The sequence below is a fragment of the Oncorhynchus clarkii genome, chromosome 2 (genome assembly GCF_045791955.1).
Source record: "Oncorhynchus clarkii lewisi isolate Uvic-CL-2024 chromosome 2, UVic_Ocla_1.0, whole genome shotgun sequence".
NCBI lineage: Eukaryota > Metazoa > Chordata > Actinopteri > Salmoniformes > Salmonidae > Oncorhynchus > Oncorhynchus clarkii.
In genome coordinates, this window is record NC_092148.1 from 58030043 (window position 1) to 58046768 (window position 16726).

General features: G+C 42.2%; 1 protein-coding gene across 1 annotated transcript in view; it reads right to left on the reverse strand.

The window, feature by feature from the left end:
• Positions 1-539: 539 nt before the first annotated feature.
• The window catches only part of LOC139381714 (neurotrophic tyrosine kinase, receptor, type 3a), a 253132-nt gene continuing 236945 nt past the window's right edge, over positions 540-16726 (reverse strand). The window contains exons 14-17 of the mRNA XM_071125444.1: positions 14889-15061; positions 13184-13427; positions 7610-7768; positions 540-1087 (exon numbers count right to left, since the gene is read on the reverse strand). Coding sequence (XP_070981545.1) covers positions 902-1087; positions 7610-7768; positions 13184-13427; positions 14889-15061 — 762 coding nt within the window. The 3' untranslated portion in view covers positions 540-901. The remainder of the gene's footprint in view (positions 1088-7609; positions 7769-13183; positions 13428-14888; positions 15062-16726) is intronic.

Below are 16726 nucleotides of genomic sequence, written 5' to 3' on the forward strand. Positions count from 1 at the left end.
AGAAAATAGTAACACAAATGAAAGATTATCAAAATATCTATAGGATTCACTCACCATTACAACACACCAAGAAACTAAAATAATCTAAATAGGAAATGAAATAAGTTAACATATTTTTGTGACATAGAAATTTACAGTATATACATTCAATTTTAAATTAAGATGACTGTGTTGATTGTTGGCTCTGTCTTCCCTATGAGTTCCACATCTCAATGAAAAGCTGTTTCCTCTCAGTAGCCAATCGCCTTGTCGGATCCAGAGTCAGAGAATAGATCCAGCCAATCGGAGTGCAGTAAGGCTTTCTTCAAAAAGTCCCTGCCAATTGTCTGACTTGCCAATAACAAGAGGTCATCTCCAACAGGTGACATACAGTACCCTTAGCAAGAAACATGGCATATATCCACACGTTGAAAATAAAAATAAATAAAAAATATATATAATATATATTTATAAAATGAAAAATAAAATCACCTGGGAGTTTGATCTTCTGTCAAGCTGTCAGGATACCAAAAGCAAACCATTTTTCCAGGGTTTTCAGCTTTTTTTTTTTCTGTGTACTTTTTGTAATTGAGTCATTTTCTAGCATTTTTTTTTTTTTTTTTTTTTTTGTGATACTTTAAGTAGGCTGTTTTTACCAAAAAAAGAAATAATGTCCTCTTCATACAGTATTCAGTAACTGTACAATTTTAAATGCAGGTAAACAAAATGTAAAAGTGCTTTTTTAAATACTGTTATCCAGTGTATCGAAAGGAGTAGCAGGCACTTAAGTCCATCCCCATTTTGTAGGTGTTTGACAGTGGAGCAATAAGGTGCTCGTTGTTTGGGTTATTCCTGGGGTTTTGTTCATCTGTTGGGTAGAGACAGACAGAAAAACAGACAGATAGACAAACCCCAACGTACACTAGCCCAGGATGTCCAGGTAGACAGGCGTGGCTTTGCCCAAGGCATAGAGGATTTTCTGGATATCCTTGATGTTCAGCCTCTGCTGGGGCTCCCTCTGCCAGCAACCCAACATGATGTCATACACCTCCTTGGGACAAACTCGTGGCCTCTCCAAAACCCGTCCTTGCGTAATACACTCGATGACCTGGGGGCGAGAGAGAGCGAAAGAGGTCACAACCCAATTTAGAGTATTATACTGTTTACCAAGAGCACCACGAGACATTTACAGGCAGAATTATGTTTTGGTTAATCACCTTTACTACCATCCCACAGGCTATAGCACCACAATGTGTGTACTGTTACATGGACACAATGTCATAAGGAATATTTAGAAGTGAAAGGTTATGCAGTGCGCATAAACAAACACACAGATGCAGTGTTGTCAGACTTGCCTGTTGATGTAAATCGGGACATGTATCATTTTACATGTGATCCCTCTGGGGTATGGTGGGAATTAGGAGTGTATGAGCTGTATAGGTTGTTATCTATACATGTCACAATAAGGTTGCAGGACATTCGATTGGGCACCTGGGGGGCAGGTGAAGCCTAAAGCTGCACTGTTAGCCGAATTTGAAATATAATTACAATGGAGCAGGCTGGAAACACAATTGAAATGTATTTACAGGAGGGCTGTGGTCACCATTTAAGCAATGCATTAAGTATATATACCACATCGTGGGTCCATTATTTTCCAATTTCCATCGTATAGCAGCCTAGCACAAGAATGTACTGTGTAGTCAAACCTTCTAGGGTTGCTATTAGCGAGAGCCCTTGTGTGAAGGAGAACAATGGCAGAACAGACAGCCATTTTCTTCCTAATATTTTTTATTTTTTGCAAGCTGGAATAAAAATATAAGAAGACCAGTGTTTCTATAGCACATCTGTGCTGTTTCCGTGTGATGTTGTTAGGCTACATCGTATCATTGTTTCCTCCTCTGAGTGCACTGTCGAATAAGTGATTATATCAAGTTCTTTGTGGATGGATTTAACTAGCTTGCTAGTAAGTACGCTACACATTAGGAGATTAGAAGACCATCAGTTGAATATGGACTGAAAGACAGACGAGGACCACTAATGCACCATTCATTACGTCTGAGGAGTCCGTTGCGTCGGCTGTCATTCATTTCAATGGGGAACGTCCACAGTTGAAGGCTCTTTTGTGAAAAGTTACCAAACCACAGAACAAGATGAAAATGTGGTTTTCTGCGATGGCTTTATGGGATTGCTAGCAATATGTAAACAATTACCTATTCCTATAAGTTATGTTTTATTATCACTTGAAACAAAATGTTTCTCCTGTCTTGAATGAAAATATCACTTTTATTTTTAATATGACCTCTGATGAGACTAGTCGCTCCTTCATCTTGTCTTGTATTGTGGTGAAACCCTATGCTCTTCGTTCAGTAGCGGAACGAAATTGCATGAAGATGACGTACGGCTTAATAAAGAGGACCTCTAACCAAGGTGAAAAGAGTGAAACGGGGCGGGATCATCGACTTCACAAATCGGGTGCTGTAGGTGTCCTGGAGGGGAGGTAGTTTGCGTTGGGCAGACAGCACCACCCTCTGGAGAGCAGTTGTGGGCGGTGCAGTTGCCGTACCAGGCGGTGACACAGCCCAACAGGAAAATCTTATATGTGCATCTGTAAAAGTTTGTGAGGGTTTTAGGGGCCAAGCCAAATGTATTTTTCTGAAGTCTACGATCAGCTCTTTTGTTTTTGTTGACGATGAATGAGAGGTTATTTTCCTGCCACCACTCTCCCAGGGCCCTCACCTCCTCCCTTTAGACTGTCTTTTCATTGTTGGTAATCAGGCCTACTTTTACTTACTTAGTTCTTATGGTTGTCCATCGTATTCGATGATGACTTCCACTGAGTTAACGGTGAATTCTTTGGTGACTGTAGAGTCCAATCCAAGATCCACAAACCTTATTGGATGTGGGGCAGTGTTGGCAGATATGCAGTCTGTGTTGGCAGATATGCAGTCTGTGCTGGCAGGGGCAGGCATGGTTGTATGTCTCCTGAGCTGTTTTTGATGTCTCTTTGTGCTCCTCTCCTCCTCCCACCTCTGTACACCGCTGGTGGAATGGTTGGCAGCAGCATCCTCTGGGGCCCCTGTGTTGAGGATCAGCGAAGTGGAGTTATTGTTTCCTACCTTCACCACTTGGGGGCGGCCCGTCGGGAAGTCCAGGACCCAGTTGCACAGGGCGGGGTGTAGACCCAGGGTCCCGAGCTTAATGATGAGCTTGGAGGGTACTATGGTGTTGAAGGCTGAGCTATAGTCAATAAACAGCATTCTTACATAGGTATTCCTCTTGTCCAGATGGGATGGAGCAGTGTGCAGTGCAATGGCGATTGCATCGTCTGTGGAGCTATTGGGGCGGTAAGCAAATTGAAGTGGGTCTAGGGTGTCAGGTAAGGTAGAGGGGATATGATCCTTAACTAGCCTCTCAAAGCACTTCATGATTACAGAATTGATTGCTACGCGGATAGTCATTTAGTTCAGTTACCTTTGCTTTCTTGGGTACAGGAACAATGGTGGACATCATGAAGCATGTGGGGACAGCAGACTGGGATAGGGAAAGATTGAACATGTCCGTAATACTCCAGCCAGCTGGTCTGCGCATGCTCTGAGGACGCGGCTAGGGATGCCGTCTGGGCCGGCAGCCTTGCGAGGGTTAACACGCTTAAATGTGTTACTCACGTCAGCCACAGAGAAGGAGAGCCCATAGTCCTTGGTAACGGGCTGCATCGGTGGCACTGTGCTATCCTCAAAGCGGGTGAAGGTGTTTAGCTTGTCCGGAAGCAAGCCGTTGGTGTCCACAACATGGCTGATTTTCCCTTTGTAGTCCATGATTGTCTGTGGACCCTGCCACATACATCTCGTGTCTGAGCCATTGAATTGCGACTCCACTGTCTCTACTGAGTTTTTGCCTGTTTGATTGCCTTACGGAGGGAATAACTACACTGTTTGTATTCGGCCATATTCCCAGTCACCTTGCCATGGTTAAATGCGGTGGTTAGCACTTTCAGTGTTGCACAAATGCTGCCATCTATCCACGTTTTCTGATTTGGGTAGGTCACAGTGGGTACAACATCTCCTATACACTTTCTGATGAACTCAGTCAACAAATCCGTGTATTCGTCAATGTTATTCTAAGAGGCTTCCCGGAACATATCCCAGTCCCCATGATCATAACAATCTCGAAGCATGGATTCCTATTGGTCATACCAGTGTTGAATAGACCTTAGCACAGGTACTTCCTGTTTGAGTTTCTGCCTCTAGGAAGGGAGGACCCACATTTTAATCGCATAGACCATCAGGGGAAGTCCAGAATATCAAAAGTGTTGCACAAGCATGAAGATCGAGTGGGGGGGGGGGGGGGGGGGGGGTCGTTCCTGCAGCTGTGCCCACATGCAGGAAACCAATGGGTTAGTCGAGGGTGGGCACAATCAAAATGGATGGAAAATGACCTAAACCACACATACCGTACTTGTCAGGTATAGTACGATTTTATTTTACATCAATGAAATATCCAATTAATGGTGGTCAATATTGAGAGAAAGAGGCATAGTTTTGCGCTCTAATGCACTGAAGTGGGCTGCTCCTGCCCCCCAGCTGAGAATGGAATGTTCAAAATGAAACAAATACTTGACATTATTGATAACCTATTGATCTGGTGTTTTCTGTTGAATGAGTATGAGAATAGCTTCAGGTTCACATCCACAGTCAAAGACAAAATAACCTGTCATGAGCAATAATTACCAATGAATCCACTCTGTGCTGTGTCAAACAGGTCAGGGATGATAACGGGATTGCAATGCTAGTTAGGCACACTCTTGAGTTTTATGTTATGTTGTTTATGCTGTCATGTTATTTTGCTCTGCTGCTCATTGTGATTAGATAGCAGGTGTGTTTATTGCTACATATTATACAGAAACCTGTTTAGCAAAAAATAAGACTACTTAAATCTAGGGTTAAACAATTACAATTGAGTTGGATAGCTTTGTTGTGCAGTCTGTGTCTATTTTAGGAACAGTGAGAGGCTGTGTTGTCATCAGTGTGATATGCTGTCTGCACAACTGTAGCCCGAAGGCGAAGAGCTCTTTCCACAGGCGTTCAGTCAGTGAGTCACCTCAGCCCCCCAGACTGCAGCCCAGCCTTGTTACATTTACATTCACAGCACCTCCACATAATTCATATTTATAAAAGACTTCTGGCGTGGGAGACCTTGTTGTTTCTCTACCTATGGCTGGCCTCAGCATTGATTTATAATGCTGCTTTTCAGCTCTCAACGTAATAAGACAAGTTAGAAAAGCTGAAAGCTGCCGTAAATATATTAATTTGATAAACAATGTCCCTGTCAAACTGTACATGCTGATGTTTGGCTAGAACCCCAAGCAGTGTTCTGACATTTTAATTATCATGCATTTTTAGGTTTGGTGGTCTGCACTGTGTATTATTGCAACCCACTATTTCACCAAAGTCGCTGCACAACAGTAAATTAGTATAGTGCTTCTGTCAATGTCTACAGTGTGATGTCTTTCTGCTTGAGAGGAAGATCAGTGGCACATGACTGCACATTATCATTACTGTCATGTACTGTATATAGAGGACCTGCAACAAAATGGCTGCTCACCTCTTATTACCCTTTATTTTTTTAGTGTGATTTATGGTGTCTGAAAGGCATGTGTGTGTTTGTGTGTAAGTGGGAGTTGAGACTGGGAATGATTTGATTTCAACACGCTCAGCTCACACTAGTACAATGTAGGTGCTGCTCTCTTGTCTTCTTTGCTTAAGTCAGGGATAGGCAACTTTAATCTGAACTCATCACGAGGGGCCGCAGTTGCTTGCGGGTCTGCAAACCCACCCACATCCATAAACACATTTTAAAGGCCTCACTCTTGACAGTAGACAGACATCCAGTTAATTTCGCCATGGGGCGTAGAGAAAACGTTGCAGTTTTAAAGCAAGTTTGCAGCAATACTACATATGTTGCCATGGGGCGGAGAGAAGATTTTGCAATTTTGTAACTCATATTTCATGCAATTCTACTCATTTGCCATGGAGTGGAAAAAAATGTCTGCAGTTTTTAATATGATATCTGAGTGAGACTGACTAACAAAATCAATGGCGACCACGATTACTAAATTCAGATAGCTGGCCACTAGACTCATTTACTAGACTAATTTACTCATCTAAAAATGTTTTGCTGACATGGGCTAATGGAGTGACTCTCAGTAATTATGTCTCCATTAAGTTGTCCAGTGTTTTTTTGTCGACATGTAGAAAGTTTGCATAGAAAATAGATGTGTCAATTGCCTGCAAGGGTGTTTCCATGTAACCATCTTGTGTCGATAAAAACCTGCTGGATATAATGACATCACATCTAAAATTAAAAATGTTTTGTAAAAACCTAGTGTCAAATAAAAAAATCTTGGTTGAAGTGTTTCCATGAACCATTTAGGCAAAATGCGCATATTAATAAATTGTTGACAGCCTGTATCCCTCCCACCTATCTATTTTATGTTTCAGATGCCCCACGAAAGCCAGCGTGAATAAAATGCAATAATTGACTCATATTTTCTGTATTCTCATAATTCTCATGTGCCGATCAACGTATCGCCACGGTCTACGGTCGCCATGGTGAAATTGACACTCCTGTAGATCTGAAATAATTGGAAGGGCGAATCTTGTCAGCCAACCAGAAAAAAAAGTGACGCAATTCAGGCATTCTTGAAAGTCAGCACAATCGTTGTCCTGCAAAGAAACGTTATTAAAAAACATCACGTGTCCCGTGTATCTTCAAAAGTATTCGGCAATCATCATTTATTTGAAAAACAGTTTCCATCATCATTTCTCGCAATAAAGAAAGTTAAAAATAAAAATCCACCCATGTCGAACAGATAAAAATGTTGTCCATCTTTGCCTCCTATTGCTGCCGTTTCCATTTCACATTTTTATTTTTTTATCACATTGCTTTTGTCGAATAAACCTGGGTCAATGGAATCCTGCCCAGTGACTGGCATAACAAGAGAAAAACTGCTGATGCACAACCAAATTTCAAAATTGCACCATGTGTATTCTACTATTCTAACTCGCAACAGTAAGTTGAGGGGGGGATTGATCCGAGGGCCTTCAAAAGGGGAGCTGTGGGACGCCAGTTGCCCATCCCTGATTTACGTCTTAATTGATTTCTCTTCTGGTCCAATATTGAGCCCAAAGGCCACTCTAAGAATAGGCCAATTAACTTATCTCACACTGCACCATTCTAGGGATTAGTAAGAGACTGTACTGGATAGTAGTCTTGGCCAAGGCAACAACTGTTGGATGCAGGTTACTGCATTGTGTGGTTATGTTGCTTATTATCATCACTGTATTGCAGAAAAAATGGCAGTATACGAAGATGGGTGTGCTTGGCCAACGGAACAGGAAATATCTCTACATTTGGCCCATGAGGTCTGTCAACAGCCTTCATATTGGATTTACATTCCTAAACCCAAAATACAGGCATACTGCATACCGGTACCCCCTGTATATAGCCTCGTTATTGTTATTTGATTGTGTTACTTTTCATTATTTTTTACTTTAGTTTAAATGGTAAATATTTTCTTAACTCTTTCTTGAACTGCACTGTTGGTTAAGAGCTTGAAAGTAAGCTACAGTACCTCATTGTTGGCCAGTTGAAACCATGGCTGCTTCCCGTAGGTGAAGATCTCCCAGAGGATCACGCCAAAGCTCCACACGTCGCTCTCTGTAGTGAACTTCCTGTACATGATGCTCTCAGGGGGCATCCAACGGATGGGCAGCATGGTGTGGCCCCCCACCTGGAAGCGAGAGAGAGCGAGAGAGAGAGAGAACAACAGATGTCAGCACACAGCGTTATAGACCTGGACTAACGGCTCAAAGGGATTTGAAGGTTAAATCACAACTGAAAAATAAAAAAAAGAAAACTACCGTACATGTGAAAGAAACTGTAAAGAATACTTTTTTTAAATTACATATTCACCGAAAGGCATGCAGCAGACACACTTCGAATACTTCTAGATGGTCTTTTCTAGTTGTTTTTTTTTTAAAAACGTGTATTTTTCTTATAAAATATTTGAGAAGAAGGGAAACCTACACAGCCCTGTAACACAGAAGATGAAGAAGAGTCAATGAGGCTCAGCTGGGAGGAGGAAGAGAAGATGGAGCCAAGAGAGGGAAGGAAAAAGGATCCATTAAAGAAGTTTGACAGCTTCAAGCCATGCAGCAACATAAATGAAGTCTTCCCCTCAGCCTTCCCTTCCCACTGTCTGTCTGACTGCCAGATATTATAAGAGTAAAACAATGAGCTACTAATCATCTGCGCCCTCCTCTTTAACTCAAAAGGATCGTTTCAAAATCGGTTTCCTATTCATGTAAATTGCACTGTGTTAATCATATCTGTGGAAGAGTTGAACAAGAGTGACGTTTCAATGGTGGATGTCTGATTATTGTTACTTTCAACTCTTAAGTGGTAGCTGCATATTAATTACAGAGCTCATTAGCACGGAGCTCACTATGGGTCAAGGTATTGACGGAGCATGTGAATACAAAAGAAGTTAACATTACATTACATTCCCACATGAATTATACTGTAGCTACAAAGGAGCGGTCTACCATGTTCTCCATCTATAATAACAGTGTATTATAGCATCCGTTCCTGTTCTGGTGATTATGTATTGTTGGTTTTCTTTGTTCAATTTGGCCCGCTGAACATTATAATAAGTTGTTCCGTTTTACAACATCTTCAACATACTCACCCCTTCCTTCTCCCCCTCCTCCTTCTCCTCCTCCTCCTCCTCCTCGTCCGCCTGCTCTCCTTTTTAAAGATTTATGACGGTTTATTAATGAGATCATGGTAAAATGTCTGCCGGACCAGGTCCCATAAAGCCTGTGTGAATATGTAACCCTAACGACTACCACACTCTAGTGATCTTCTTCCAAAGCTGAAAAGAGAAAAAAAGGGCAGGATGTTTCAAAAATAAAATGTTTTCATGTGTTCAATCATATAAATAACCCATATAGCTTATTGTAAATAAGGCAGATGCACATTTCAAATGTGTGTGTACTGTGCAGAGAAGGGTATAACAGTTTTAATGCATTTTTGGCACATTAGGGAAAGGGCTATTTGTCTATCATGCAATCCACACTACAACCCTAATATCCACTGTAAAATCAACTTAAATGTTCTTACCTCGAATCCTCACCTTTGTCATAGCTCTACCCTACTATACCATCTCCTGATTCAATCCTAGTACAGTACATTTGCAAGGGACTCAGAAATGAATTGGTATCCCTGCTGCAATGACCTGACACTCTTTCCATTCTGCTGAACCCCTGACTATTGACTTCATGTGAACAGATTGTTCTTCACCAGACCAATGTTGTTGGCACTACATGGTACACCACACCCTAGAATGCAGGCTGGTGTCCAAAACAGTAGAACAGGAGGATGATACAAATTCACATACCGTTTTAAAGACTTACCACAGTTCTCTGATATTTGCAAAATTCATAGGTTGTACAAGTGACTGCCAAAATAATGGAAACACTTGAGTAAATGAGGGATACAAAGTATATTGAAAGCAGGTGCTTCTACACAGGTGTGGTTCCTGAGTTAATTAGGCAATTAACATCCCATCATTGTTAGGGTCAGGTATAAAATGCTGGGCAGGCCATTATTTTGGCTACAGTGGCTATGCCCCCATAGGATGCCAACGCCCCCGTCCACAGGGCTCCGAGTGGTCACCGAATGGTTTGATGAGCACGAAAAGAAAAAGAATGTAAACCATATGCCATGACCGTCTCAGTCACCAGATCTCAACTAAATTGAACACTTATGGGAGATTCTGGGGCGGCGCATGAGACAGCGTTTTCCACCACCATTAACAAACCCACCAAATGATGGAATTTCTCGTAGAAGAATGGTGTTGCATCCCTCCAATAGAGTTCCAGACACTTGTAGGTTCTATGCCAAGGTGCATTGAATCTGTTTTGACCTGTGGGGGCCTAACATCCCATTAAGACACTTTATGTTGGTGTTTCCTTTATTTTGGCAGTAACCTGTATCTGCAAGACAGATTTGTGTTTGTTATGGTAGCTCTGTCTGTCTTGGAAGACTAGATCTGGTTTTCGGAGTCATGTATTTGTTAACTTGTTTATGTGTTTGTGTGTCTGTGTGTTGGGAGATTACATTAAGTGATTGAATTTCAATCAATCTTAATGGCTTCTCCCTGGCAAGCACCACCCTGAATTCAGTCTGGGGTTGAACGGAGGACCGTGGAAGCATATCAATCAGTGTGGCCTTCCCTTGTAGCGGAATTAAAACTGTCAGGGTGATGACAAAAACACCAACACAATTTAAAAGCATAGCACAATTAGCATATAGAGAGAAATTAAAGTATAGGTAATTTGTGTACTCAGACTGACGATAACATATACATTGATTGAAGCAACCGTCATATACATTTTCAATACTGTCCTTCCATGTAGAGTCTGGTCCATAATTATTGGTACCACTGATAACGATGAGCAAAAAAATATACTCTAATTATACACATATTGCATGCAAAACAAAAAGACAATTGTATTATTATATACTGATACAATTGCTCAGAGAATGAGATCTTGTTTAACAGCTAATAATACAATTATCAGATAGGGGTAAAAAAATATATATTGGCACCCCTGTTTTCAGAACTCCAACACCCTACCTGTGCGAGGATAATGACACTGAGCCTATATCTAAAATGTTGGAGTTGGAGAACACGTTGGGAGGGATCTTAGACCATTCATTCATACAGAATCTTTCCAGATCCTTGATATCCTTCGTCTGCGCTTATAGTTCGGAGACTGAGATGGCCATTGCAAAATGCTTATTTTGTGGTCAATTAAGCATTTCTTTGTGGATTTTGATGTGTGCTTGGGGTCTTGCTGGAATATCCACTTGCCGCCAAGTGTCATGCTCCCGGTATAGGCAACCAGGTTTTGGCTAAAAGTGAATGAAGTTCATGATAGCGTTGACCTTTAACTAGGACCACAGAGCCAGTGGAAGCAAAATAGTCCCATAACATCAATGATCCACCACCATATTTGACTGTAAGTTTGAGGTACTTTTCTGCATACGCTTCAGTTTTTCGATGCCAAACCCACCACTGGTGTGTGTGGCCAAAGAGCTCTATTTTCATGTCATCTGACCATAGCACCGGTTCCAATCCAAGTGCCAATACCGTTTATCAAATTCCAGGCGGCGTTATGGTCAGATGACATGAAAATAGAGCTCTTTGGCCAGACACACCAGTGGTGGGTTTGGCGTCGAAAAACAGAAGCGTATGCAGAAGAGTACCTCAAACCTACAGTCAAATATGGTGGTGGATCTTTAATGCTATTTTGTACGGTATTTTTTGCTCATCTTTATCAAGGGTGACAATAATTATGGACCTGACTGTATGTCATTACGTTCTAAAGAGCAGATGAATCATTATAATGAAGCTTTCCTCATTTGGGACAATGGCATTGGACTGTTGGATTAACATGGCAGTTTACCAACAGTGGCTGTTGAGGAAGTGTAAAGGAATTATACACCCAGCATAGTTAGTTAAACAGTGATCTGAATGAAAATGCATTCCTCTATGACGTGATGTCATGCTAACATTGTCCGCTGCCTCTCAAACTGCTGCATGACACATGCTCAATGCACATTCATGTGCATGTCAAGGTTGCCTGCCTTCGCGTTGCCTTTCAGATTCACATAGCCTTGCTATTTGTTGTATCGTTTCCAACAGGGTCTATGAAGCCATGTCATACTTCTCAGCTCACAAACACAGTGCCATGTCAGATCTGTGTGCCTGCCTGCAGACTGAGAACCAACAGCTAATTTGGTTTGGGGGAGCCCGGGCATCATTTTCATTATACAGATGGGTCTGTCAGATATGCTGCCTGTGAAAAACCTAGCTCAGACTGTGCTCTTGCTTACTGTGTCATATCCCCTGAGGGCAGTTTTCTTGGTTTTCCTGAAGGAGAGGAGCGGACGTCAATATGTCAGCAGTGTCAGGGAGATATGTTCTTGGCAGCCGCCCCAATTTATAATCACTCAACAACAGGGAATGTGTCCAATGCAGTTACGACCTCCTAATCTCTCAGCTCTGTCAGTGGACCATACAGCAGGCCTGGTCTGGCAGAGATGCCCAAGTCCAAAATGGCAAAGTCCCAAAGACGCTGCCAGACCAACAGGGGGCAGTCCAGCAGTCCTGGTAGTAGTCTGGTGGTGATTCCGTCTCTCACTGGCTTTTCTTTCTATACCTTACCTTAGTATCTAAAAGGAGAAAAGCCACATGACCCCACTCTCTGAGGGTGTCTCAGGGGGAGGTGGGACGTGAAAAAAAAAAAATTCTGTGTGAAATATAAATGTGTTTTTTTGCATGTCCCAACTTCCCCTGATACACCCTCTGAGAGTGGGGTCACGGCCAGCAATTAGAGTTAAGTGCCTTGCTCAAGGGCACATCCACAGATTTTTCACCCTGTCGGCTCGGGGATTCCAACTAGCGACATTTCAGTTACTGGCCCAATGCTCTAACCAGTAGGCTACCTGCCACCCATTTTACTGAGCTGCTTATTGCGAGGTACCATTAAGGAACAGTAGCCTGCAGAACACATTAAGTAGGATGAGACTCAATGGACTATTTGACATTTACTGCAAATGTAACTTCTTTTTCACAATGGCAATTACAGTCTGTATCTAGTGAAAATCCCCTGTGCCACAGTAATAATCCCTTTGTAATGCCAGCACAGCTTCAGCTCTCGGCTAAGAGCTCTATATTCTGGTCACCGGGAAGAAGTCAAAGAAATACTGTTTTGCTACAAACAAAATAGAGCAAGAGTGGTTCTGCCCTAGACGTGGCACATCTTCACAAATGGACATATTGAGCACGCATCACTTCTCCTTGTACATCTGTGCATTAGTAAAGGTAAAGAGTTCAGGGCAGGGCAGGTATCAGTAAAGGTCAACAAACACACCATCATGAGGCAGGTGAATGCAGGGTCACCGTCCACAGCCACTGTGTCAAAACACCACCTGTTCTCTAAAAACACTGGACGGTGACCAAAAATACATTATTGAGTTGATTATGAATGTACAGTATAGCTTGATTTAACAAACATGCCAATACATTTACAACATGGAATCATTTGTTATCTATAAAACATATGAAGGTGCTTACCCTGTAGTAGTCTGTGCTGTAGATGTCCCTGGACATTCCAAAGTCACCAATCTTCACCAGCAGGCCGTTGCCCACCAGGCAGTTCCGAGTGGCTAAATCACGGTGCACAAAGTGCTGGGAGGCCAGGTACATCATCCCCGCGGCGATCTGAGTGGCAATGTGCAGCATCTGAGACAGGCCCAGCTCCCCATTGGTCTGCAGCGGCTGTCCGTCAACCAGGATCATAGCGTCGGGCCCATGGGCTCTGTGGATTGGAACGGGAGGGAGGGAGGCAGGCAGGAAGTCATCAAACCAAAAAGGACTTGAGCTCAGACTTAGTGAACTTGTCTCAAGACAGAATCACCATAACTAACTTCATATTGCATTTTGAAATGGATTATTATTATAGCTGTGAATAGTATGTGACAGAGGTATGTTATTCAGTTGTAATGGATTGGACATTAGATGCATTTTACAGTCAACCTTTAATTGAGACAGGAACATTTACAATGTCATTAATGTACAGGGCCACTGGGTGCAAAACCAACAGGAGCTTCTCCGTATGAATTAATTCAGAGAAACATTCACGGAAATGCTATTAGTCATGACATTTGCATGTGTAAAGCCACCAGCAAGCCGGCGTCTGCCTGATCTGTCTCTGCTATTGAGCACCAATGTTCCCTGCCACTGCAGAGGATCCAGAGGTTTAACAATATCCAACCATAAAGGGAGATCAGCCATCTCATTTGCAATCTGAGTCACAGTTTCCCCAGTCTGTGGAGGCTCAGTCAGCAGTCTGCCGTTACACAGTGTTTTGTGGTTTTACACTTAACAGGTCATCGCTACTTAATGTACAGTGTGGCGAATAGGAAGTCGCTGCTGCTGGCACTGGGTGACAGGTCTAGTGGAAAACATAAACATTGTATTTTCCCTCCTGTTTCTTGTACGCTACAACGTTTCTCTGAGGGGAAACAATCTATGAATTACAGCCTGATGCTTGCGGTACGACCTCAGGGTTGTTTACTTGAATGTAGAAATTAGGAAATGGACAATAACTTATTTTATCTCTGGAAATGATCACATCTATTGCGTTTCTGGCCAAAGGGTTTATTGTATGACCACCTCTAATACTGCTGATCATTATGTGTACAGTGGATCAGTACATCACTACTGGGGTGCAGTCAACCTGCCATTCATTGTTTAGTCTATAGACAGCTTGATATTGGTAAACAGTGGGAGATGTGCGCCCCCACACACACACCTCTATTAAGCTGAGTAAACTTCCACAACGCCAAAAACATATATATGAAGTCTGTTTCTCAGCTTGTGTTACTCATGGGCTACACCAAAGACAAATGTTTAGAAGTTAGTAAGAGTTTAGCACGTCTTGCTTATCTCACACATTTCTCTGCTTTATTCAGCTGAGTAAACTTAGCAAATCCAACTACACACATGATAAAAAATGATGTTTCTCCGTTGACAGCTTGTAATCCTTGGCTACAGCACCCAAAGACAGAATTTAGTAAGAGTTGAGCACATCTTGCTTATCCCACACATCTCTACTGTATTCAGCTGAGTAAACTTTCCAAATTCCCCCAACACACATTAGAAAAGTATTCCTCAGTTCTCAGCTTGTAATACTCATGGGCTACATCACCCAAAGACTCATTTACAGAACTTAGTGGAGAGCTGAGCACGTCTTGTGCATTCAGTTGACACAGTTTACCTGAGAAACTTGTTGAGGTCCCCGTGCTTCATGTACTCAAAGACCATGATGAGGGGGTCTCCATCAACACACACGCCGTAGAACTTGACAATGTGCTCGTGCTGCAGGTTGGTCAATAGTTCCGCTTCCCTCTGGAAATCTTTTCTCGCTGCAAGGGTGGGGTCCTTCAGCGTCTGAGAAAATACAAGGGTGGGGTCCTTCAGCGTCTGAGAAAATACAAGGGTGGGGTCCTTCAGCGTCTGAGAAAATACAAGGGTGGGGTCCTTCAGGGTCTTAGGAATACAAGGGTGTTTAACTGCTTAGCAAAGTATGATACTGTTGGAAACAGAGCATTAAAGTTTTTTGGCTTCCTTACAATGAACCCTGGATAAACACTGACACCCACACACAAAATTACCTCTGGCTGGTGCAAACACAACAGAGACAGGGTAATAAATGGAGCAGGGAGCGGTAAAGCACTTTAATCTTTCCATTTGAGGAGCAGAACATGAACGAAACATTTCTTGACATGTTGTCACAATGACCCGGCAAACTGTACAGCTTTACAGAAGCAGATCATTTTGTAATTGACTTCATTAGGCGTCCCATACACAATCTGACATTTCATTATATAGCCGTGATAAGAGGCTCCGTGCCTCACCAGATGTAGACGCTGTTGTTGTCTACCGTATTGGCTAAGAGTTATGGTATCATTATTGACGAGCTTATCGGCTGGAAATAAACCTCCCTAAATTCCCACCTATGAAATAGCTTGGCCTTACGCTCAATCTCTTGTCTCTCTCTGATCCTCCAAATGTAAAAGGTAGGATTTACTCCTTACTGAGTCTGGGATGACTGCCAAGTCGTCATTGCTGGTTGCTTCTCCATTAAAAAATGAAACATTTTGCAGCTGTACTGTAAACTAAAGTTTGGAAACAAAATGCATGTTTCCCAGGAAATGGTCATGATACAATCCTCTACTTTTGTAAACCAAAATGATCATTCATAGAATTCATAACACTATCTAACAGATATTTTGATATTCAACCATGATAATCACAAGATTTTTCTAATGCTGTATTCATTTTAATTCTCTTGGATGACTTTATATGACGATGCAAAGGGGAATTTGAATGTATGGCAGTGCCCATGGCAAGGCATCCATCCCTATTCTCCCGGATGCTTTGTTACCCTATGCTGCTAGAGGAGTGGTGTATTCCTAGTCCACCCGGATGTACAGGACAGACTAGAGAGACAGCCAGCTAGCTAGCACAGACACACAGAGTAAACCATTTTTACAAGGAGGCTCCCAGACTTGTTGACCTACACATATTTCAAATATATCCTGACATTCCATTATAACCTATATCAAATATACAGTGCATTCGGAAAGTATTCAGACCCCTTGACTTTGTTCACATTTTGTTACATTACATCCTTATTCTAAAATTGATTAAATAGTTTTTTCCCCCTCATCAATCTACACACAATACTCCATAATGACAAAGCAAAAACAGGTTTTTCTACATTTTTGCAAATGTATAAAAATGTCAAACTGAAATATCACATTTACGTAAGTATTCAAACCCTTTACTCAGTACTTTGTTGAAGCAGAAGTCTTCATGGGTATGACACTACAAGCTTGGCACACCTGTATTTGGGGAGTTTTTCCCATTCTTCTCTGCAGATCCTCTCAAGCTCTGTCAGGTTGGAGGGGAGCTTTGCTGCACAGTTATTTTCAGGTCTCTCCAGAGATGTTTGATTGAGTTCAAGTCCGGGCTCTGGCTGGGCCATTCAAGGACATTCAGGCTTGTCCTGAAGCCACTCCTGCGTTGTCCTGGCTTTGTGCTTAGGGTCGT